Here is a 25,727-nt window from a genome sequence, read left to right as displayed (position 1 = left end):
AAAAGGAATCCGTTAAATGTTGGTTACACAATAAATCAGTCGAAGCTAAAAGCCGTAAATTCAACCAAATACCTAGGAATTACAATTACAGACAATTTAAATTGGAAGGAACACACAAAAAATGTGTGGGGAAGGCTAAACAAAGACTTCGTTTTATTGGCAGGAGACTTAGAAAATGTAACAGATCTATGAAAGGGATTGCTTACACTATGCTTGTCCATCCTCTCTTAGAATACTGTTGCATGGTGTGGGATCCTTACAAGACAGGATTGACGGAGTACAGTGAAAAAGAAGGGCAGCATGTTTTATATCATCGCGAAATAGGGAAGAGAGTATCACTGAAATGATACGGCATTTGGGGTGGATATCATTAAAACAAAGGCATTTTTCATCAGAGGATCTTTCCACAAAATTTAAGTCACCAACTTTCTCCTCCGAATGTGAAAATATTTTGTTTATGCCGACCTACATAGGGAGAAACGATCATCATAATAAAATAAGGGAAATCAGAGTTCGTGTGGAAAGATATAGGTGTTCGTTTTTTCTGCAAGCTGCACGCGATTGGAATAGTAGAGAATTATTGTGAAGGTGTTTCAATGAACTATCTGCCAGGCACTTAAATGTGATTTGCAGAGTATCCATTTAGATGTAGATCTCAAAGATACTGGATGGTAGTTTGTGGATCACTTCTGCTATCCTTCTTGGAGACAGGTGTGATCTGTACTGTCTTCTGTGGTGGTAGTAATGGGAACAGGTTGAGGTTCACAAGACTGGTGAAACTAAGACTGTATAGTTTCTAGAGGAAACTTTATAATTTATCGTCATTAAAGACTAATCTCTCATGCAGGCAGATGGCAGTTATCTCGGGTAAAGTTCGTCAGTTAAACTTGACATCACTTGTGATAAGCTGCACAGCTAAACTGAAGACGTGCAGGCTGCTTAAGTGTTTAAAAACCACCATCCTACTAATCAGATTGCTTCTTGAAATGACAAGTGAAAATGTTCCCATAAGTAGAAATGTTTTATGAGAGGCCAAAGAAACTTTCTCGGAACCTCAATAGTGAAGATTTCATCATATCAAACATTGGCAAGAAGATGTAAACTGCGTTAACATTTAATTGGAAAACATTTAAGTGGAAAAAGGCAGTGCACTTGTAAATTATTGAAGATTGGAAGACGAATATTTTGCCATCGCTGATAACATGTATGAACCCAGATACAGAACTGGGGTCTGCTATAATTTACTTCCATCAAAAAGCCTAAGTATATTCTGTTCAGAGGGGAAAATATCACAGAGGCAAAAAAGCAAAGGAAGAATGATGACCCTATTGTGTGTTAGTAGTAATTCCAGTGAAAAAGTGTTGCCATTAATGATTGGAAAATTTTAAATTTTCACTTGGCTTCAAAACAGAAAAACATCTCTGTGCTTGTATCATTTTATTTGCAATGCCTGAATGACTGCTGAAATTTGTACAAAGAGTTTCAGAAGTTTAAATGTTGAGATGATTGCAGCAGCATCATTCTTTTTAACGTCATCTCTCGGGAACATCTGATTTTGTGTTTCTTCCTGCTAAATGTGCAAGTTACCTGCAGCTTCTAGACATGGGCATTATTCATCTTGTGAAAGCTAAATGTAGAGTGGCTGTTCTGCAGAGGCAAATTTCATTTTTCAAAAGAAAGTCAGCCAGCCAGTAGTAGCCGACCGAGACAGACGCAGCAACAGGGAAGTAAGCGTTTTTGTGTCATTTATGAGTTCCTAACCAGGAGCAAATTTTATTGTATCATCTGTGTGCTTTAATAGTTTAGTTTCTTGAGTTTCTGCGCTAAATTTAACATCTAATAGCCACAGTTCTCACATTTTTGTTTGCGTCAGAAAATAAACTGATTCTGTGACATATAAAAAGTTCCTAATCAGGGGCAAATTATTTAGTTTCACTTGAGTGCTTCGGTAGTTAGGTTTTTGAATATCTGCGTATTACTAGATACAGTTCGTGAATTTTCATCAGGGTGTATAGTAGAGTTGCGCAGCACGTGCTGATAGTCCGTTTATCTGAATGTATAGATTTCCATGGTCTTCAGTATGGACAGGGACTGTAATTGTTGTGTGTGGATGCGAGTCAAGTTGGTGACACTTTGCTCTCAGCTTCAGGCTGTGATGGCTTCAGTTACACAGCTTGAGGCTGCAGTGGATGGGCACCACTGTTGTGAGCCAGTCGTGGAGATCCAATGGATGTCCAGCACGCCAGAGTCCTCCGATCGGTCCTCACCGGTGGCAAACCCAGTTACTGCCCGCACTGAGGCTGACCCCTCACCTGTGGTCGAGTGGGAGGTCGCCCCAGGGCGAAGCAGGCGGCAAAAGACTTCCCAGGCGGCCGCATGTAAGGCCTCCCCGGTTAGTCTGACAAACAGGTTCCATATGCTGTCTGTGGCTGACACTGTCAATGAGCCGGATGCTGTCAGCTGTCCTGTTTCAGAGGAAACCACTCAGCCTGCAAGATCCAGGCAATCACAGAGGGTGGGATTATTGGTAGTTGGGAACTCCAATGTTAGGCGCGTTATGGGCCCCCTTAGGGACTTGGCTGACAAGGAGGGTAAGAAAACCAATGTGCATTCTGAGTGGAGTCATTCAAGATGTGGAAAGGGTCCTTCCAGATACCACAAAGAGCACAGGGTGCAGCCAACTGCAGATGGTTGTTCACGTTGGTACCAATGATGTGTGTCACTTTGGATCAGAAGAGATTCTCTCTGGTTTCGAGCGGCTAACAGAAGTGGTAAAGGCTGCCAGTCTTGCTTGCAAGATGAAAGCAGAACTGACCATTTGCAGTATAGTCGACAGGACCAATTGCGAACCTGTGGTACAGAGCAGAGTGGAGGGTCTGAATCAGAGGCTCAGACAGTTCTGCGACCGTGTAGGCTGCAGATTCCTCGACTTATGCCAAAGGGTGGTTGGGTTTCGGGTTCCGCTGACTAGGTCAGGTTATCACCATACGCAGGAGGCAGCTACACGAGTAGCAGGGGCTGTGTGGCGTAGACTGGGCAGTTTTTTAGGTTAGAGGGTCTCGGGAAAACACAAGTAGGGCTTCAGTCACAAAGGGTGCAGGCTGAACACAGGAAGAACGTAGATAGAGGAACCATTGGTATAACTGTTGTAAATTGTCGTAGCTGTGTTGGGAAAGTATCAGAGCTCCAAGCACTAATAGAAAGCACTGATGCGCAAATCATTATAGGCACTGAAAGCTGGCTAAAGCCGGATATAAGCTCGGTTGAAATTTTTGCTCTAACGGTGTTCTGAAAAGATAGGCTAAATACGGTTGGCGGTGGTGTGTTTGTTGCTGTCAGAAGTAGTTCAGCTTGTTGTTAGTTAGTATGGGCAGAGGACATTGTTGGCAACTGGAATAAAATAATAATTGGATCCTTTTACCGACCTCCCAGTTCAGATGATACAGTTGCTGAAAGGTTCAAAGAAAACTTGAGTTTGATTTCAAACACGTACCTGACTTACACAATAATAGTTCATGGTGACTTTAATTTACCCTTGATATGCTGGCGAAAATACATGTTTAATTCCGGAGGTACTCATAAAATATCATCCAAAATTGTGCTAAACGCATTCTCTGAAAATTATTTCGAGCAGTTAGTTCATGAGCCCACGCGAATAGTAAACGGTTGTGAAAACACACTTGACCTCTTAGCAACAAATAATCCTGAGTTAATAACCAGCATAAAAACCGATATAGGGATTAGTGAACACAGGGTTGTCGTAGCTAGATTGAATATTGTTATCCCCAAATTCTCAAAAAAATAAGTGAAAAATATGCCTATTCAATAAAGCAGATAAAAATTCACTTGCCTTTCTGAGAGACAATCTCCACTCATTCCAAATTAATAGTATAAGTGTAGACCAGATGTGGCTTAAATTCGAGGAAATAGTATCGGCAGCTATTGAGAGATTTATACCAAATAAACTGACAAACAACGGAGCTGATCCTCCTTGGTACACAAAACGGGTTAAAACACTGTTGCAGAAACAACGAAACAAACGTGCCAAATTTAAACAGGTGCAAAATCCCCAAGATTGGCGATCCTTTACAGAAGCTCAAAATATAGTGCGGAGTTCAATGCGAGATGCCTATAACAGTTTTCACAACGAAACTTTGTCTCGAAACCTGGCAGAAAATCCAGGGAGAGTCTGGTCGTATGTGGCAACAAACATTCAGTGCCTTCTCTGCATGATAACAATGGAGATACTATCAAAGACAGTGCTGCCAAAGCAGAGTTACTAAACACAGCCTTCCGAAATACCTTCATGAAAGAAAACGAAGTAAATATTCCAAAATTCGAATCGAAAACAGCTGCCAATATGAGTAACATAGAAGTAAATATCCTCGGAGTAGTGAAGCAGCTCAAATCACTTAATAAAAGCAAGTCTTCTGGTCCAGACTGTATACCAGTTAGGTTCCTTTCGGAGTATGCTGATGCATTAGCTCCATACTTAACAATGATATACAACCGTTCGCTTGATGAAAGATCCGTACCCAAAGACTGGAAAGTTGCACAGGTCACACCAATATTCAAGAAAGGTAGTAGGAGTAATCTACTAAATTACAGGCCCATATCGTTAACGTCGATATGCAGCAGGATTTTAGAACATATATCGTGTTCGAACATTATAAATTACCTCAAAGAAAACGGTCTTCTGACACACAGTCAACATGGGTTTAGAAAACATCGTTCTGCTGAAACACAACTAGCTCCTATTTCACATGAAGTGCTGAGTGCTATTGACAAGGGATTTCAGATCAGTTCTGTATTCTTGGATTTCCGGAAGGCTTTTGACACTGTACCACCCAAGTGGCTCATAGTGAAATTGCGTGCTTATGGAATATCGTCTCAGTTATGTGACTGGATTTGTGATTTCCTGTCAGAGAGGTCACAGTTCATAGTAATTCATGGAAAGTCATCAAGTAAAACAGAAGTGATTTCAGGCATTCCGCAAGGTAGTGTTATAGACCCTTTGCTGTTCCTTATCTATATAAACGATTTGGGAGACAATCTGAGTAGCCGTCTTCGGTTGTTTGCAGATGACGCTATCATTTATTGACTAATAAAGTCATCAGAAGATTAAAACAAACTGCAAAATGATTTAGAAAAAATATCTGAATGGTGCGAAAAGTGGCAGTTTGACCCTAAATAACGAAAAGTGTGAGGTCATCCATATGAGTGCTAAAAGGAACTCGTTAAACTTCGGTTACACGATAAATCAGTCTAATCTAAAAATCATAAATTCAACTAAATACCTAGGTATTACAATTGCAAAGAACTTAAATTGGAAAGAACGCATAGAAAATGTTGTGGGGGAGGCTAACCCAAGGCTGAGTTTTATTGGCAGGACACTTGGAAAATGTAACAGACCTACTGAGGAGACTGCTACACTACACTTGTCTGTCCTCTTTTAGAATACTGCTGCGCGGTGTGGGATCCTTACCAGATAGGACTGACGGAATACATTGAAAAAGTTCAAAGAAAGGCAGCATGTTTTGTATTATCGCGAAATATGGGAGAGAGTGTCACAGAAATGATACAGGATTTGGGCTGTAAATCATTAAAAGAGAAGCGTTTTTCATTGCGACGGAATCTTCTCACGAAATTCCAATCACCAACTTTCTCCTCCAAATGCGAAAATATTTTGTTGACACCGACCTACATAGGGTGGAACGATCACCACGATAAAATAAGGGAAATCAGAGCTCGTACAGAAAGATATAGGTGTTCATTCTTTCTGTGTGCTATACGAGATTGGAATAATGAAGAATTGTGAAGGTGGTTCGATGAACCCTCTGCCAGGCACTTAAATGTGATTTGCAGAGTATCCATGTAGATGTAGATGTAATGAGAATAATTGTTTTACAGGCTATGCATATGTTTATTGCTGCTTCGAATATGTTTATTTACTTGAATGCTGTCACAGATATTCCAACTAGTGTGATATATCAGGACTTTGTTGTGATTATGAAATAATGGTTTGCATATCAGGTATAAGTGATTGTGTGTGCACTTTTAAAGAACTAAATGTGGGCTGGATGAAGATAGGGGATAGCGGAGATCAGGATTATGGCGATGATGATGATGATCACAATTATTATTATTATTATTATTATTATTATTATTATCCAGCTGCATGAAATTTTGCTGTAACTAGTTTTCCTCATTCATTGTTGTTAAGTTGGTTGTAGTCAGTAACAACCAGCTAGAGTGATAACTCTGTCAGTTTGTAAGCATGTTCTGCTGGCAAGAAAAAGCAATAAATAAAGAATAATATTTAAATATTTTTTTCCTTTTCATGTAATCGTATTTATCTAAGACACTAGTTGAATATAAACAGATTCTTCTTCATTCTGGATGCTGCCTTTAAATCAAGACATCAGTTGATGATATCCACACATGATGAAATAAATGCCTACTGAGTTAATAAAAATTGTGTGGCACTAATATTTGTACTAGGATTTTCTAGGCCAACTCATGTTTGTCTGTGATTGTGTACCTCAAAATTCTGATTAGGGCCACTTTGTTAGTATTCTGGAGCTAAACTGAATATAAGGACAAAAACATTTTGGTCCCCAGAGATTCATTAAAAAGAAGTTCTTCTATGAGTGTGTATGTGTTTGTGTGTGTGTGTGTGTGTGTGTGTGTGTGTGTGTGTATGTAGATTAGTGCCACTCATGATCTGTTCTTAGGATACTTTACAAAATAGCCTGCAGTGACTGCCTGTTAATGTATAACTTGAGTCATTCCATCTCTCTGAAGTGTCTCCTTCATGATGGGATTTTCAGAACTCAATGTATGAATGAATGAAATTGTAGTAATTTGGTCCCAAAAGATTGACAATGAATAATTTTTCTTCTGTGGTGACCTGATTTGTTGCAGTGAGTAGGCTCAATAGAGGCATATTGAGGTAGGAAACAACAGATATTGTTTATCATTCATGCCAACGATCTTTCATTCTTTTCTGTGTGTGCATTTGGTTTTTCTTCAATACTTTCCAGTACACATCTATCTTGGCCACATGTGATTATTTGATTATCTCTTGTGCCTGGACTGAAAATTAAGTACAGGGTGAACACGTTGTGGACTGTGTGCGTTTAAAATTACATAGAATATAAATAAGGTCGCAGTGCTAGAAACTGAGCTCAATGAATAAGAAAATCTTACAGTACTACTGGGGACAGGAAATATGTCTGCATGAGAAGAAAATTTTAAAAATTTTCTAGAGGCAGGAGACGATTTTTTAGTGCTGCTTTAAAGTGTTTGTCTGTAAAGATGTGAAAATGAACTTTGGATTCTTTTGAGGTGCAGAGTGCACTTAATTCATCATAATTCCAACAGCAACAAATAGATTTGAAGAACCCTAGCACCTTAAAAATCAATGTAAAAGTGATATCTGAAGACATATTTCTAAATGGAACATTTTATTTTTCTTTATTTTATTCTCCTTCCTCCACCTCCTCTTTCTCATCCTCAACATTAATCTTTTTGCATCTTGTTTTTGTTAATCTACAGTCACTCTCCTTGCATGACCTGAATCACAACAGTTTTAGTTTGTTGTAAATTTTCTTGGCCCTCTCAGAACAAAGTTTACTTTCGCCGTTGTTAATGTTGTTTGAGAGACATAATTTTTTCAGTTGCTATATCCTTTGTCTCTACTGTTAAACTGGTGTAGGTCTTCCCTTATTTTTGCGTTGCTGAAAAATGACATGTCAAACAGAGAATGTTTCTGTTTCTTTGAAGATGACTGACTTGCCCAGAAAGTAATTGTAAATTATCTCTAACAGTTCTTGTTTTTAACCTTGTAGGTGTTGGGACAAAAATCCAGCAAACAGACCATCAATGGATGAAGTTGTTCATATAATGAATGCACTTTTTCCGTTCTTTACTGGGTATGATGAACCTGTACAATATTCTTCTGGAGATGAAGAGTCTTCTCAAGGTATGTGGTGGCAAATGCTCAGTCAAATACTTGAATGTGTGATTGTTCTGCCATATAGAAATATACTATTGCTGGAACAACCTCAAGAGTTTGTGTGGGATAAAACTATGGGTCACTTGCAATTGAACCAAGTTATAGTTCACATCCAATTATCAGAAAATCTGCAAGACAGTTCTTGTTTTTGAAGTTAACCTCATTGTTAAATATTGTCTTTATTTAAATACAAAGCATATTTAAAAAGCAAGAGTTGTTTGTTTATATATGATTGTTGACAGCTCAGAGCAAGTTTACAGTAAGCAGTGCTATCTATTGATTGTTTATGAAACTGCAGAAGTAATATGACTGTTAAAAAAGGCTTTGAAAATCATTGCTCCTGTCAGTTGCGAAGTGTGTGCTGTAATTCAAAATTTGTGTGCTGAAAGATGTACAGCTGCTGAAATTCATCAGGAGTTATTGTACACCTACTATATCACTATGAGATGATCCTTGGATGAAATAAATTAGGGTAGGTAAGATTCAAAATTTCTGTTGGGAATTTTTCATCCACCTTAATACAATCCCAACCCTATGCCCAGTGACACTTGGACACTTCAAACAGTGGCTTGGAGGACAACAGTTAGAAGGTAATGAGGATGAATGCAGAAGGGTTTAAAAAAACTAGTACAGTGTTTCAAAAAATGCTTAGAAGGGAATAATGATTATGTAAAAAAGTAAGATAGGTGTTCAAATAAACTAAATCTATCATAAAAAGATCTTCTAATGAAAGTAATTTTTATTTATTGGTTCTTACTTTTCAAATAATCTAGATTTTATCACTAGAAGCTGTATTATGTGCAATATATACAAGAATTTTTAATACTTTCATGTTCAAAAGAGAGGTACTACTGAACACACGAAACACTGTCATATTTTATTGAGGGTTTTGCAGGTGAGCTTTATGTTTTACGTAACTAACTCTAGTAAATTATTCAATGGAACTTGGGAGTTTTTATACTACACTCATCTATGATAACAGTTAAGTTCCTGACGAGTGACTGCTGTGTGACTCTAACAAAATACCACTAGAAATCAATAAGTCTTTGCAGACATTATCTGTATCAAGTGGTTAAATGTCCACAAGCCCAATGAGCATGGAACTATTCCAGTATTACCAGTCAAGGTTTTGGGAGTTTTTATACTACACTCATCTATGATAACAGTTAAGTTCCTGACGAGTGACTGCTGTGTGACTCTAACAAAATACCACTAGAAATCAATAAGTCTTTGCAGACATCTGTATCAAGTGGTTAAATGTCCACAAGCCCAATGAGCATGGAACTATTCCAGTATTACCAGTCAAGGTTTCACTGAGATGATGGTGCTAATGTACCAGAAGCAAGTTACTTTTTTATATCTCTTCCACAAATTATTCAGATCTCCATAGCACAATACAAAGAACAAACAGGTGCAGCACTTGCAATGTAGTATGGCTGATAGACAGCAATGATATTATCACAGCAATTAAAATCCTTTATTTAATTGTCTCATTTTGAGACCACGCATATATGTCCTTGTGAATAATCTTCAGTGATGAATAGGAGTTTACATCTGATAAATTAATAGTTTGACTTTTATTACTATTATCAGTATTTGTGTTCGTGGATATTACAAGATTTAGTGTTGTATGGATGACGTGTAAAATGAAACTGATGTAGAGTACAAGGATTACTGCCTCACATTACAGAAACCATTTGGTGCTGTAATTTGAGCGCACATTTTTTAAGTATCTCATCCACATCAACTTTTGGAATAAATTGACTGGAAGTAAATGCTAAATAGTTGTATATCAAATTTATCACTCATACCGATACATTCACTTTTATTTTTTAGGTAGTGCTCTGCCAGAAGAATATGACTCAGATGATGAAGACACACAAGCTGAAATGGGAACAACTTTGACAGATCGTTCAAGTGAGTTTTGTTACCTTATTCCAGGAAGTTATGTCTTTTGTTGAAGTATGTAAGGTTCGTTTTTAAAATAGCATTGAGGGGTAACTGATGATATATTAGCTTTTCAGTGTTGAAAGATGTAGATAACTTTTTTCCTGCTTATGCCTCTTTCGTTCAATTCATTCACTCCTGGTGGTCAGTAAAAACTCAGACTATATTCCTTATTTTTCAGAGACCCAAGTCTCTTCAACATCAACAATGAATGGTTCTATTATGACACAAGGAAAAACAGAGCTGGTGGCAGAGAGTCTGAAGAAACCTCTACAAATTGAAGTTGATCCTGTAAGTACAATTTTGTTGAGAATATACCAGCTGCTGAAGCAAGAACAACTGCGTGCGCGTGCGCCCACACACACACACACACACACACACACACACACACAGAAATTCATCAGAATGAAGATGAGCAGCAATGTTTAAAAAAAAGCAATAAAGGGCATAGGGGCTCAAGGGAAGGCATTTATTGGATAAGGAGAAGTAGTAGATAACATTAGGAAGTAATAATGTACTAAGAACTGAGATTCATTTAAAATAGTCTATTTTGAGGCATCAGTCTTCATAACCATACTACTGACGTTGTAAGGTAACGGGATAATATGGAACTCTTTCAAGTAGTTTAAAATTTAAAGCACGGCAGCAGAGATAATATGCTGGGCAAAAATAGACCGGAAAATATTTGTTTGTGTTTTGATGGACATTGTAGTTCCGTTGGATACTGTTTTGGTTTTCTTTTAATTGCAACGAATTATATAAGTGTGGTGATAATTTGTAAAATTATATAATGTATTTAGATTTAAGTATTTAAATATTATAAAATACTGTAAACGAATTGTGGCCATGTTTAGCAATTATTTTGACTACTGTGGTGTCATGTGACCCGACTCAGGACTGTGGATGTGAGCGGGAAAATCGAGGTCTTTGGTCGTTGGCCGTTGTGGTGGCGGGTTGGGAGCGGCAAAGTGCCGCGAGTGCAAGCATGGACACCAGGGTATGCGAAGGAACAAAGTGAAAGTGTGTGGGTGTGAGACAAACAGTGTACGAATTGCACAGATTATTATCTGTGAACTTAAAAATGCATGGCCACAACGTTAAAGTGTTTCTTTTGAATAAATAAGTTTCAATCTGAACGTGTATAGTTCAATTCACTGCTCTTCAATAGCCAGCCAATATCAGACTCAATAATAGGGGCGCAAATGCAACCGTTTACTACTAACCCCCTTTACAGATGAGCCACGCGAAAAATAGGTAGTAAACGAGCCCGAGTTCAGTTGCAACGTATCATCCAGCTTCAATCAGTGCACCACCAATGTGTCAGCTTATGACAGTTACTACATCTACATCTACAGAGACACTCCACAAACCACCATACAATATGTAGTGGAGGTTACCATGTACCACTACTGGTCATACCCGCCCCTGTTCCACTCGCAAAACAGCGCAAGATAAAAACGACTCTCTATGTGCCGCCGTATGAGCCCTAATTTCTCATATCTTATCTTCTTGGTCGTTAAGTGCAATGTATGTTGGCACAATAGAATTGTCCAGCAGTCAGCTTCAAATGCTGGTTCTCAAAATTTTCTCAGTTTTCTTCCTCGAAGAGAATGTCGCCTTCCCTCCAGGGATTCCCATTCGAGTTCCCAAAGCATCTCTGTAATGCTTACATGTTGTTCAGACCTACTGGTAACAAATCTAACAGCCCATCTCTGAATTGCTTCGATGTCTTCCTTCAATCCAATGTGGTACGGATTCCAAACTCCCAAGCAGTACTCAAGAATAGGTCATTCCAGCATCCTATATGCGGTCTCCTTTATATGTGAACCACACTTACCAAAAATTCTCCTGATAGACCAAAGTTGACCATTTGCCATCACTACTGCAGTTCTCACATGCTTGTTCCATTTCATATCACTTTGCAGCATTGTGCCCTGATATGTAGAAGACTTGATTGTGTCAGGCAGGACATTGCTTATAATGTATGTGAACACTACAGGTTTGGTCTTCATATGCATCCGCATTAACTTACATTTTTCCACGTTTAGAGTTAGCTGCCATTTATCACACCAATTAGAAATTTTACGTAAGTCATCTTGTATCTTCCTACAGTCAGTCAACTTTGGCACCGTACCATACGCAACAGCATCATCAGTAAGCAACTGCAGATTGCTGCCCATCCTGTCAACCAAGTCATTTATGTATATAGAGAACAACAACAGTCCTGTCACACTTCTCTGGGGCACTCCTGATGATACCCTTGTCTCTGACAAACACTCGCAGTTGGGGATAACATACTGGATTCTATTACTTAAGAAGTCTTTGAACCACTCACATATCTGTGAACTTATTCCATATGCTCATACATTCATTAATACTCTGCAATGGGGCACCGTGTCAAATACTTTCCGGAAATCTAGAACTATGGAATCAGACTACCGCTGTTCATCCTTAGCTTGCTGTGTATCATGTGAGAAAAGGGCAAGCTGAGTTTCAAACGAGTAATGTTTTTGAAAACCGTGTTGATTCTCCCCCTGTGGGTCTGGGGGGTAAGAATAAGCCCGAGGTATTCTTGCCTGATGTAAGAGGCAACTAAAAGGAGTTTCAGAGTGTCGATTCCTCCGTCGATGATGGACTTCTTTGTACCTGATATCCAGCATGGTAGCCAGTCTGTTGTGGTGGGGCCGCCATGTACCCTGTTGGTTGTAGCCCCCTGACCACACAGGGATCACTGTGCTGATGCCTGCGACGTTAACTCCCCACGTATGCCAAGGGGTAGATGCCCATCCTCCTGGGGCACAGGGACTCCTGGCAATGGCCATCCTGTCAGGTGTCATTTGCTGCGGCTGGGTGGTGCCCGTGGGGAGGCCCCCTGGTTGGAATGGGTGGTATCAGGGCGGATGACACGCCATTAAGCATAGTACGTCATCTCTTGCTGGTGGTGCGCCACCAGCTGTCTCTAAGCGGGCAGTCTAACTACAATGCTAAGAAATATGACCCCAAGTCATTCCCCTCCCTGGCCACACCATGGGAGGAACGCCAGGCTAAGGATGGCAGTGAGGCTTATTCGCCCCAGTACCTCGTATGTACGAGAGTTGATGGGAATCTTTCATGTCCATGAAGCCTCAGTTTTTTTGTGGAGCATTTGGAGGAAAAGTTTGGGGAGGTGGAGGGCTTGTCAGAAATACGCTTTGGGTCAGTTTTGATAAAAACAGCATCCTCTGCCAAGTCACGGGCATTACTCACTTGTGGCAAGTTGGGGGATGTTTCTGTTACCACTATGCCCCATAAGAGCTTAAATATGGGCCAGGGTATCATATTTCACAGGAACCTTCTTTTGCAGTCTGACAATGAGTTGACCCCCAATTTAGAGCAGCGAGGTGTACATTTCATCCAACGTGTCCACCGAGGTCCGAGGGATAATCAGGTTGCCACCGGTGCCTTCATCTTGGCCTTCGAGGGTAATACATTGCTCGAGAAGGTCAAGGTGATGCTCTACCGTTGTGATATAAAGCCTTATATCCCTCCCCTGATGCGGTGCTTTAAGTGCTGGAAGTTAGGCTGTACTTCTAGCGTCACATGTCGAGATTGCGGATGCCCATCACATGCCTATACGCCATGTGCCCCGCCTCCCATCTGTGTCAACTGCAGAGAGCACCATTCGCCTTGCTCGCCAGACTGCAGGATTCTCCAGTAAAAAAGGAAAATCATGGAGTACAAGACCCTGGACTGACTGACCTACACTGAGACTAAGAGAAAATTTGAACGCCTGCATCCTGTACGTACGACATCATCTTACGACGCTGCTACAACAGTTCTGGCTCCATCAGTTCTGCCAACCCCAGTCACCTCTCAGAGCCAGAAAGACTATACCTGCCCCTTGATGGTGGGGGGGGGTTTTCCCTCCCAGTTGCTCCCGCATCACCTTCGTTGGGAGTAACACGCCCCAAACCATCAGGGACGTCTGTCCACACTTCTAAGCCGGAGAAGCATAAGTCTTTTTGGCTTCTCTTGCTAGGAAGGGGTCCTTTGGGTCACTCCCTTCCCAGGTTTCTGTTAGTGGGAAAAATGACACCCGCCAGTGGCTGAAGAGCTCAAAAGCAGCTGGTCATAGGACTTCATGTTCATCCTCAGTCCCGGAGACTGAGCCAGTGAAGTCCTCCCAGTCGGGGAAACCCAAGGAGCAGCGAGAGAATTCCAAAAAGAAGACCCATAAGACCAAGGAAATTGTGGTGGCACCCACACCACCGCTACCTACGAGCTCTGTGTCTGAGGATGGGGTGGAGATTCTGGTGTCCGCTGAGAACCTAGATCTCGCCAGACCCTCAGACACAATGGATATAGACTGCTCAGGCAATAAGTCTGTGGCAGCAGGTGACTCTGAGGCGTAAACTGCCTCATTGAATATTCCATGCCTTCCCAGCCTCACGATGACATCATCCTCCAGTACAATTGCGGCAGTTTTTTCCACCGCCTGGCTGAGCGACGGCAACTGTTAAGCTTTACACCTGCTATCTGCATTGCCCTCCTGGAAACCTGGTTCCCGGCAATGCGGACCCCTGCCCTCCGTATCTATAGGGGATATTACAAGAACCGTAGCGACTGTTATAGAGTGTCTGGTGGAGTTTGTGTTTATGTCCTAAACTCAATCTGGAGTGACATTGTGCCCCTTCAAACCCCTCCTGAAGCTGTGACTGTCAGAATAAGAACAACGCAGGAAATAACTTTCTGCTATGTATATCTTCCCCCAGATGATGCAGTAGCCCTGAATGTATTAGCTGCACTGATTGATCAACTCCCTAAACCTTTCCTACTTCTGGGAGATTTTAATGCCCATAACCCCTTGTGGGGTGGCACCGTGCTTACTGGCCAAGGTAGAGATGTCGAAACTTTACTGTCTCTGTTCAAACTCTCCCTCTTAAATACTGGGGCCGCCACACATTTCACTGTGACTCATGGTAGTTACTCGGCCATTGGTTTATCAATTTGCAGCCCCGGCCTCTCCCATCTATCCACTGGAGAGCGTATTCCCCATCTTCCTGTTGCTGCCCCGGTGTCAGGCCCTCGGACGCCTGCCCAGTTGGGCTTTAAACAAGGCGGACTGGGAAACTTTCACCTCTGCTGTCACCGTTGAATCTCCCCCACGCGGTGATGACATTGATGTGATGGTTGAGCACATGACTACAACAATTGTTTCTGCGGCAGAAACCGCAATCCCTTGCTCTTTAGGGTGCCCCTGGTCGCCAGAAGTCGCTGACGCAATTAAGGAGCGTCAGCGAGCTGTACAGCAGCATAAGTGGCACCCTTCCCTGGAGCACCTCATAGCCTTTAAACGGCTCCGTGCCCACGTTTGCCAACTTATCAAACAACAGAAACAGGAGTGTTGGGAGAGATACATCTCGACTGTTGGGTGCCATACGTCACCTTCGCAAGTCTGTGCAAAGATCAAACGTCTTTTCGGGTACCAGACTCCAGCAGGTGTTCCCAGTGTTACCATAAATGGCATGTTATCTACCAACACAAACGCGATTGCCAAGCACTTAGCTAAGCACTTTGCTCAGGCCTCTGTGTCGGAGAATTAACCCCCAGCCTTTCGCACTCTCAAATGGTGGCTGGAAGGAAAAGTCCTCTGATTCACTACACGCCACAGTGAATCCTATAACGCCCCATTTACAGAGTGGGAGCTTCTCGGTGCCTTTGCACATTTCCCCAACACAGTTCCTGGGCCTGATCAGATCCACAGCCAGATGATTGAACATCTCTCATCTGACTAGAAGCCACATATCCTAATGATCTTCAGCTGGATCTAGTGTGATGGCGACTTTTCGTCACAATGGCAGGAGAGCACCATCATTCCGGTGCTCAAACCCGGTAAAAACCCGCTTGATGTGGATAGCTATTGGCCCATCAGCCTCACCAACATTGTTCGTAAACTGCCGGAACCTATAGTGTGTTGGCGGTTGGGTTGGGTCCTGGAGTCAAGTGACCTACTGGCTCCATGTCAGGGCGGCTTCCGCCAGGGCCGCTCTACCCCTGATAATCTTGTGTCCATTGAGTCTGCCATCCGAACAGCCTTTTCCAGATGCCAACACCTGGGGTTGCCGTCTTTCTTGACTTATGTAAAGCATACAGCACGACCTGGCGACATCATATCCTTGCCACATTGTATGAATGGGGTCTCCGGGTCCCGCTCCCGATTTTATCCAGAACTTCCTGTCGCTCTGTACTTTCCATGTCCAAGTTGGTGCCTCCCATAGCTCCATCCATATCCAGGAGAATGGAGTCCTGCAGGGCTATGTATTGAATGTCTCTCTGTTTTTAGTGGCAATTAACATTGTAGCAGCAGCTGTCAGGCCCTCCGTCTCACCTTCTCGGTATGCAGACGACTTCCGCATTTCGTACTGGTGCTCCAGTACTGGTGTTACTGAATGTCGCCTACAGGGAGCCATCCACAAGGCACAGTCATGGGCTCTAGCCCATGGCTTCCAGTTTTCCACCATGAAGACGTGTTTCATTCATTTCTGTCGGCGTCACACCGTTCATCTGGAACCAGCTCTTTATCGTAATGATGATCCATTCACTGTAGTGGAGACACATTGATTCTTAGGTCTGGTTTTCGATGCTCATTTGACTTGGGTTCCTCATCTTTGTCAGCTTAAATGGAAGTGTTGGCAGCACCTCAATACCCTCCGCTGCCTGAGCAACACCAACTGGGGTGCAGATTGCTCCACACTGCTGCAGCTCTACAGAGCCCTTGTTAAATCCTGCCTTGACTACGGGAGTGTGATTTATGGTTGGGTAGCACCCTCAGCATTGCGTTTGCTTGACCCATTGCACCATTGCGGAGTTCGACTAGCGACAGGAACGTTTAGGACGAGTCCGGTGACAAGCGTATTGGTAGAGGCTGGAGTCCCTCCATTGAAGATCAGACATTCACAACTGCTCGCCAGTTACATTGCACACATTCATAGCTCTCCTGAACGTCCTGATTACTGCTTTCTTTTCCCAACCACGGCAGTTCACCTCCCGCCCAGGCGGCCCAGGTCAGGGCTAACGATAGCTGTTCGCGTGTGATTTCTTCTGTCTGAACTGAAGTCCTTCCCTTCACCACCTCTCCTCGAGGTCCATTCACATACACCTCTGTGGTGTAGCTGTAGGCTGAAGCTTCGCCTGGAGCTTTCGCGTGGCCCTAAGGACTCCATTAACTCTGCGGCTCTCCACTGTCACTTCCTCTTGATTCTTGAAGTGTTCTGGGGCTCTGAAGTGGTTTACACCGACGGCTCGATGGCTGATGGTAATGTTGGCTTCACCTTTGTCCACAGAGGCCATATTGAACAGCATTCCTTGCCCGACGGCTGGAGTGTATTCACTGCAGAGCTGGTGGCCGTATCTCGTGCACTTCGGTATATCCGTTCATGCCCCGAGGAATCATTTCTTCTGTGTACTGACTCCTTGAGCAGCCTACAAGCTATCGACCAGTGCTACCCTCGCCATGCTTTGGTGGCGTCCATACCGGAGTCCATCTATGCTCTGGACCAGTCCCGTCGTTCAGTGGTGTTTATGTGGACCACAGGACACGTCGGCATCCCAGGCAATGAACTTGCCGACGGACAGGCCAAACAGACTACACAGAAACTGCTTCTGGAGATGGGCACATCTGAACCTGACCTGTGTTCTGACTTACGCTGCAGGGTTTTTCGGCTTTGGGAGATGGAACGGCATGACAATATGCACAGCGAACTTCGTGTCACTAAGGAGACTTCGAATGTGTGGAAGTCTTCCATGCAGGCCTTTCGCAGGGAATCAGTTGTCCTCTGCCAGATCCGCACTTGCCATGCATGGGCAACCCACAGTTACCTCTTGCACCATGAAGACCCGCCTCAGTGTCGGTGCAGCGCCCGGTTGACAGTGTCCCATATTCTGGTGCACGTCCCACTTTGACTGCCCAGCAACGAAATCTTGGGTTACCGGACTCGTTGCTGCTCATTTTATCTGACAACGCCTCATTGGGTGATTTAGTTTTACATTTTATTCATGAGGGTAGGTTTTATCATTTGATCTAAGTTTTAGCACATGTCCTTTATCCCTCTGTGTCACAGAGTGGCTGGCTTTTTCTTTTTATTCTCGTTGTAGTGGTTAATAAAAAAAGAAGAGAGAGAAGAAAAGAAAAAGAAAAAAAGGTTGAAAATGTGGGAAGAAATCGTAAGTGAAAATGTTTTTTTTTTTTTAATCGTTAATGACCGTGAAACAAGGGAAAGAAAGAAAGAAATGCAGATCGGACTTCATATTACAGAAAAGCTATAATGAATTCTACTGTAATTGATGAAAGTATGTGAATGCAGCTTGGCGCTAACTTGGTGTAATGTTTTGTCTGTACAGAGGTGTATCTGTCGCCTTTATTAGCCCTTCACTCTCACACATAAATCGGTACAATACAGTTAGGGCCTCCTGTTTTATCTTTTGGGCTTATCCGTGATAAGACAGGCAAACAATTATGCTAATTGAGGATTCTGAGTATTTTCTCGAGTTTCATTCGCTCTCTCTCTCTCTCTCTCTCTCTCTCTCTCTCTCTCTCTCTCTCTCTCTGTCGTTTATCTGTGTATAGTTTTAAATCTATTATTTTATTTACGTGGAATCAGCCGAATAGAATCTCTGGTGGAGCCCTTCGTCTTAATATTCAGCGGCTGGTTTGCTGGAAAAGATCTTTACATTTGTTATTATTGTTAAGCGCTGCATTCAGTTGGGAAAAATCGATCGTTTGAACAATTCGTTCATTTTACGACAGATTTAGAATTTCAGATGTGGACGAAGCCTTTTTGGACGATTTTATCAAAACTCGGAGACTGCAGGCTCTCTTCGTCACAGCTGAAACTTCCCCACTAATTACAGGGCCAAGACAATCATCAATGATTCAGACAGAGAACTCATTCGTCATTCACTCTAGAATAAAAGGGTCACAAACCTTATTTCTGAGGAAAATAGTATATTCAATCCATCTCAATTACATGTTCCGTTTTCTGTTGATTCCAAGTCTTACGTAATTTTCGTTTACTGTTTTTCTCTATCCACCAATAACACGCTAGTGGCACAAACTTTACTAGCTCGTTTTAGCGAGAAGAAGAGCAAATATCTCTTTTAGCAACCCGACAATCTTCCGACCGATACTTCCGAAGCTGTACTCCTTCTCCCTCTCTGTCTATAATAACCATGGAGAATACATCTATGTATCTCTGTTATTCCAAAGAATAATCTTACTAGCAAAATACCTTGGTGCCGACGGGCTGTCGGCGCATATATTACTAGAAATCCGATCAGATACTTTCTAAAAGTGAATAAATGTGGATGATTTGATTGACCATTATTAATTATTGCGTGGTAGAGGGTAAATTTCCGTGGGGAGATTACAAAGCTATAGTTGGGGTGGTCCTTGTGGCGTTTTTGAGCAAAAGTTAAACCAATTTCCACTACAAAAATTATTGAAAAGAAACAGAGAATAACAAAGTGTAACTGACAGGGGGAAGTGGCGTAGATAAGAGTTCATCCTTTACCAGGTTAACTTGTCTTCTTTCGTGCGGCATCCAGGTCTTCAAAAATCTCCTTCATTTCGTCGTGAAAAGTCTGCTCCGAAATCTTGCAATCGTCCAGGAATCACTAATTTATACCAGTTAAAATCATCTTGATACTGTATGCAATTTAATTTACTTTGCTACTTCCATCCTCCGAATTTCTTAACAACTTCCACAATATGTCTACACATTAAAATCAGATCAAGACTAGCTAATAAGTTTTTGTAACGTCTTCCTCAGATCATGTCTGCCTTAAGCTTCGGCTATCAAGGGACAAACAAAAAACGGATAGAAAAACAAAAAAGAGTTACAATTTTAGTATTTTCTCTGCCGTCGAGTGCTCATACCGCTGCAACGGCACAATTCATGTCTGAGGGAACGAGTGCAGCGCGGCGAAATTCAAAGTCCCGCTACATCGTGGTCGGCCAGCCACTGTAATCTGCTTTCTTGTTTTACTTTCTTCTGTTTCTAGCGTCTCTCTGTTGTTTTCTTGTCTTCTTGTGTTCCTTTTAGTGTTTCTTGCCTTTCCTTCGTTCTTGTGGTTTTTCCTTTTTGTGTTATATGTCTCGTCTGGTTTATTCTCACACTTGTGGCATTGTTTTATCACGAACAAGAGACCGATGACCTCGTAGTTTAGGAGTCACTAATCCAACCAGGTGGGCCATTACTTGCAGAATAATACTATAGTTACTGTCCTTTGTAGAATTGCAGACTAAAATAAACAAGTGTTGAGTTCATGAACTGTTTCTTCTGCGGTCCTAATACAATTGTGCAAGCTATCTTGAGAGGCTCTCCCCTTCATTTAAATTTCATTGGCCAAGACCAGTTCTACAGTTAACAATTAAATCACTGTAAGTTAAATTTATGTTGCACCCTAATAACTGTAGTATTGGCATTTAATTTGATTTTCCTTAAGGGAGCCAACTGATTCATTGTGTACTCCCAAATTTGTTAAGCTTAGTTGTGGGATTTGTGGCTTTTAACTGGAAGTAAACACACATTCCTTTCATTTCAATGTTAATTGTGACTTGGCCATTGCAACAATACTTGCTGCAACTTATAACTACAATGTACGTCGCACCCGGTCTTAAGTTGTCATGCCATTGCTGTGTCACTGGATGATCAGAATGTTGGTAAACAAATCTGCAAAGCAATTTTGTGGGGTAACCATTAAGAATTTGTCTGTATGTCATTCTGAATAACTTGTTCTCAGTCTAAACCAGGGTATTTCTAGTTCTTCCTCAACTGTCGTTTCAAAATACCTATGTTGGCAGAACTATGTCCATCTTGCTTTGCCAGTATTATTTATTTATTTATTTGCAACATCATACTGATAAGTGGGCTCATAATGCCAAGATATATGTAAATTTGAGTCACTTTGTAATCACTTAAATAAAATGTCACTTGCCCTCTCAACCCGTGAAATTTAATTTCGCTTTGATGCTTCCCCTTTTTTTTTTATATTAGACAGTGTAGGTACCAAAATGGTAAATGCAGAGTTCTCCATGGTAGCAGTGGCAGCAAATGTAGGCTTGTATTTTATTTTGAAGAGTATATCCTCCAGAACAGTACCATTTCTTGTGTGTGTAAACTGTCTGTGATTGAATAAACATTTTCACTGAAGCTCTTTCATGACTTAATTTTCCATCCGCTGGTGAATATGCAGTGAATATGCATGGATCACCTGAAATGTGGCAAGCCAGTTGGACCTGGGAGAACTGAAGATTTCAGATGTCCTGTGAAATAGTTGCAAATTTCAGTATATGACTTAATTTTTTAAGCAATAGATTGCAGATAGATAGAAGGTACAAACAAAAGCAATATGAGCCGTAAAACTGTTGTAAATATAGGTTGATGTAGGTTGATTGATTTGGTGAGGAATATTTAAAGTCTATAGACTTATTAAATACTTTTCCTAGATGCTTAAAATTTTGTGCACACATGACATTGTTGTCTAAAAAGTAGACTCCAATCAAATGATTTCAGTCAATAGTTTTTCCACTATAAATACATAAATTAGACAATCAAAATCAAGATATTTTTTTATAATTAATAAAGGTATGTTTTTCCTCGTGGCGATAGTAAGCTGGTGGCTGTAGTCTACTTTTCTCCAAATGGTAGCCTGAAATATCACAAATTTCAGACCTGCAGCTCAAATAGTTTTTCACAATTGCATAAAATAAACATGTCAGAAAATTTGATTCATGGGAAATTCAGTTTGAAGGTACATTTCAACTGTTACTCACCTCTGTTGTTCTTAAAACCTTCCAGTTGCATAATATTCTCGATCTGTGTGTTCTTCATCTTCTATCTTCCTTTTCTTGCTCCTCGGTGCTATTCTGGCCTCTTTAGTTTTCTCAAGAACCCATTTTTCATGCGGAATTTTTTGTTTCATGGCTTCCCGACTTAGCATGCGACTTTGCATGCGACTCCGCTGCGCTCCGCTTGCTAGCTGCCCGCTCGCTAGCCGTGACAGTGAGAGAATCACATAAATTAGACACATCGTGAGCGCATAAATTACCCTAACTCCTCGCTGCCTTCACTTACAAGCTTCAAACTTTGACACCGCCAAGCGACCACCGACTTTAGTACGTGATGTCAGTTTCAACTTAATACACGGTTTCTTCCCCAGGGAAAAACGCTCTCATAGACGGAAATATGAACCGAAAAACCGATTAAAGGAACCCAGAGAAAAGCTGTTTTTTGTCTTATGTAATTACAAACTAAACACTGTTACTTTCCTTCTGTTGTACTGTGAAACCTTGTTTCTTTCTGCATCTCACGCTTCTAGGTCAATGCAAATAATAATGACACCATTTGACATCCAACCGCAGCGGCACACTGGCATATGTTTAAATTTGTTTTTAAAGATGTTTGCAATGTCCAAATTGATTCATTTTACTACCATTTTGTTCACAAAACTCTAAATATTGATTTAAGATGAAAAAAAAAATCAAATTTTTGAATCACCCTCCACCATTGGCATAGATCATGACAGGGCATGTATGCTGTTCGGCTGATTTGTTGATGTATAAACACAAACTGTTCATTGTGGCTACAAGGAAAGGTGTTCCACTCAGAGCCATGATACACAGTTTAAGAACAGTGATGGGAAAAACATCCTAATCAACAGGGACAGGAGATGAGTGTCATGCCTTGTCAATGACAATCAGTTTCAAATCTTGCAGGAACTGCTACTGTCAATGAATGCAGGTCCATATCAGCCAGTTTCTGAGTGAACATTGGGAAGGAAACTATATAATGGACATTTTGAGTCAGGTACCTCACAAAAGGCGACTGCCCACAGTATCGGAGAATGTTGTACATCATCAGAAGGTCAAAAAACACAGAAACTGGACAGTAGCTGGCGTTTAGTGTGGTCCAATGAGTCATGATTTTGCTTCTTTTCAAACAGTACAGTGCATCGAGAGCACTTCGACGTAGTGAGGCATTGAACTGGCATTGTGTCAAGGGTGTAGTTCAAGTTGGTGGAGGTTCCATGTTTTGTGTGTGTTTATTGTGCCGTAACTTGGACCCATTCATTCAGGTTAGTGTGAACGTGCAGTAGGACATTCATTTTAACGTTCTTGGTAACCACTTGTTGCCCTTCCTTCTACATCTTCATGATAAATATTATGTGGATACACTCATTTTCCAAGATGACAAAAACCGTGTTCACACAGTTGCTTACGTACATACATCCCCATTTTGACAAAGAGTCGGACACCCAATCATACCTCAATTTGCCTGCTAAATCACCTGATCTTAATCCTGTATAACATGCCTAGAACTTTGCTGTCCCTCTCTGCATAGGTTGAACACGCTTCATGGTAACACTCACTGTTGGTAACATTGAGACGGGTAGAACAAAATGGGCATTTCCGGAGGTAAATGACAGTGGAATTCACAAAGTGAATGGATAACCAGAAGTCCAAAGTGTAGCAAAGCCATCTTAAGCATATACAACACTCCAGGGAGTAGTCCAAATCACAAATGTAAATCGAGCAATGTCAAAACTCTACTATTCAATGGTGCATAACTAAAAGCTTCAGAAACTAGTGAGAGACTAGCTAACAATAGTCGGGCTGCAGTATTAAGTGGCAAACATTCATCAGAGGGTTGTGCTACCTCATGTGTTTCCTGTGGCTGCTGCATTTTGCGCACACACAAGGCACAGCTATCGTCTGTAGCTCAAGTATCTCACACGTAGTCTCCCTGCCAATACTTGGGCTAGGTGAGGAATCCAAATCACTGTCGGATACTAAAGCCCTCCCTCTTTAATTGCCACTTAGAGCTGAAAAATGACCTAGCATGTGCTGACTTCACTGAGGAATGGGAGAGAGAGAAATACAGGAATTTTGGCTAAAGCTCCTGCAGTACATCATCAATGTGATTGGCTGGGGTTAGGAAGTGGCACCTTTGTGGGAGTCCTGGCTACTCTACAGGGTCCTGGGCGCAGCTTGAGCTAGCCTGTAGGGGAATATATGGCAGAAGTGGTGAAGATGGGACCAAAGGTTCAGCCACCATGGGCGTCACTGGCCAAAAATGCTCAACCTCCATTGATGGTGAGAGCAGGGGACCACAGGTTGTGGGGGTGAGTTCCAAAAATGACATAGTGGAAGTAGTAGTTCCACTTCCATCAGCTCAATCACCAGTCATTGTCAACTTCTGGTTGATGCCTAACACAATGGTGGAGCTTGTAGTGGGAAGAGCAGGCTGCTGGTCTGGCTTTTCCCTGGATGGGTTGCAGAGGTCATGCACAGCCAGCTTTCGAGGGGGGATGTGGAGGTGTGTCTGTCAAGTTCTGGATGGAGCTGATTCTGGTTCTGGACCAGCTGCTCCTGTCTGGCTGCAAGCAAACATCTGCCATCCCCTATTGCCAGTGATGGTCGCCAGGATCCATCCACTATTCCAGCTGAAAGTATGGTCCCAGACATGGGAGCCTACATGCTAATATGGCTGTGCATGGGGGCAGTGGGCAGACTGAGTAGGGCGCAGAAGGTCAAACAGTACGCGAAGCTGTACCCGTGTAAAATTTCAGCCGACCTATGTCCATTTATGAGCGTGGACCAGTAAGTGGCAAGGAAGCTGGTAAGTGCTACCACAGAGTTGGCTGTTATTATGTTACACAGCTGCTTCTAGTGTGTTCTGACAATCAACTCAGCTTCCAAATTCGACGTTGGATGGGAAGGGCAATGGTCATTGTGAATGGGTTGACAAAAATCCTGAAACACAAATTAAAAGAGGGTCATCGTCAAAAAACAATGTGGAAGGTGCCCTCCTAGGGCAAATATTACATACAGAGCACAGATGGTAGCTGCCGTAGTAGTTGTAGCTATCCAAGCAACATGGTATATGGAAAGTTACAAAGTTTGTTAGCAACTAGCATTGACATTGTTACCCAAAATGGTACAGCAAAGTCAACATGCACTCTTTTACAGGGTTGCTCAGACTGTTGGGTCGATTTCTTGTGGGCGTAGGCATGTCAGTTCCAGATGGTGCGTTCAGTGGCATTGTCAACATCAGGCCAGTACATGACACCACGCGATTGCCTTCATTCTGCACATTCCCCAGTATGCAGTAGCTTCAGTATGTGGGGGCAGAGTGTGGGAGGAAGTAACACCCAGCACTCAGCATCATTCATAGCTAGCAAAATGACCCTCCTTAGTACCTTAAGCATGTGCCATAAGAAAAAATTGGTGCACTATACCGGGGCTATGTCCTTCGGCAATTGTTCCGGACAATCCCGCCATACAACAAACGCCCTGCAGAGGAGAGGATCATGGCTCATTTCAGCTGCTACTTCACATCTTGTAATCAAAAATTTATCAGTTGTGTGTCACTGATATGCGTCAAAGGTAGAATGCAGTGCCTTCTTGCTTATCAAATTCAGCATCTGATCCATGCAGCAAGTAGGAAATTGCTTCAGCATTGCAGTTCGTGCGTGGAGAGCCAATAATGGATCTCATAGATATAGTTACTAAGTAACATTACCCACCATTGCAGGCACTGTGGGAAACATCAAATGGGGGCCAAACACTGAAATACAGGATTTGTGATTGGTCATTAAGTGAAACTTCATTCCATGCAAATACACATGGAACTTCTGGGAACCATATGTGATAGATAAACTGTGCTTCTTTTTTAATTTGGAAATAATTTTCCTGCATGACATTTAATGTTTTGGATACAAATGT

At 41.9% G+C, this 25,727-nt stretch overlaps 1 protein-coding gene across 3 annotated transcripts in view; it reads left to right on the top strand.

Annotated features, from left to right (window-relative positions):
* Positions 1-25,727, top strand: part of LOC126161412 (mitogen-activated protein kinase kinase kinase 7-like) — a 182,457-nt gene that overhangs the window by 62,182 nt on the left and 94,548 nt on the right. For all 3 annotated transcript variants that reach the window (XM_049917201.1, XM_049917200.1, XM_049917199.1), the window contains exons 6-8: positions 7,851-7,984; positions 9,854-9,934; positions 10,146-10,255. In XM_049917201.1, the coding sequence (XP_049773158.1) occupies positions 7,851-7,984; positions 9,854-9,934; positions 10,146-10,255 (325 nt within the window). The remainder of the gene's footprint in view (positions 1-7,850; positions 7,985-9,853; positions 9,935-10,145; positions 10,256-25,727) is intronic.

The sequence above is a fragment of the Schistocerca cancellata genome, chromosome 2, assembly GCF_023864275.1.
Source record: "Schistocerca cancellata isolate TAMUIC-IGC-003103 chromosome 2, iqSchCanc2.1, whole genome shotgun sequence".
Classification (NCBI taxonomy): domain Eukaryota; kingdom Metazoa; phylum Arthropoda; class Insecta; order Orthoptera; family Acrididae; genus Schistocerca; species Schistocerca cancellata.
The sequence above is the reverse complement of the archived record's forward strand: the minus strand, read 5'-3'. Positions and strand labels throughout refer to the sequence as shown.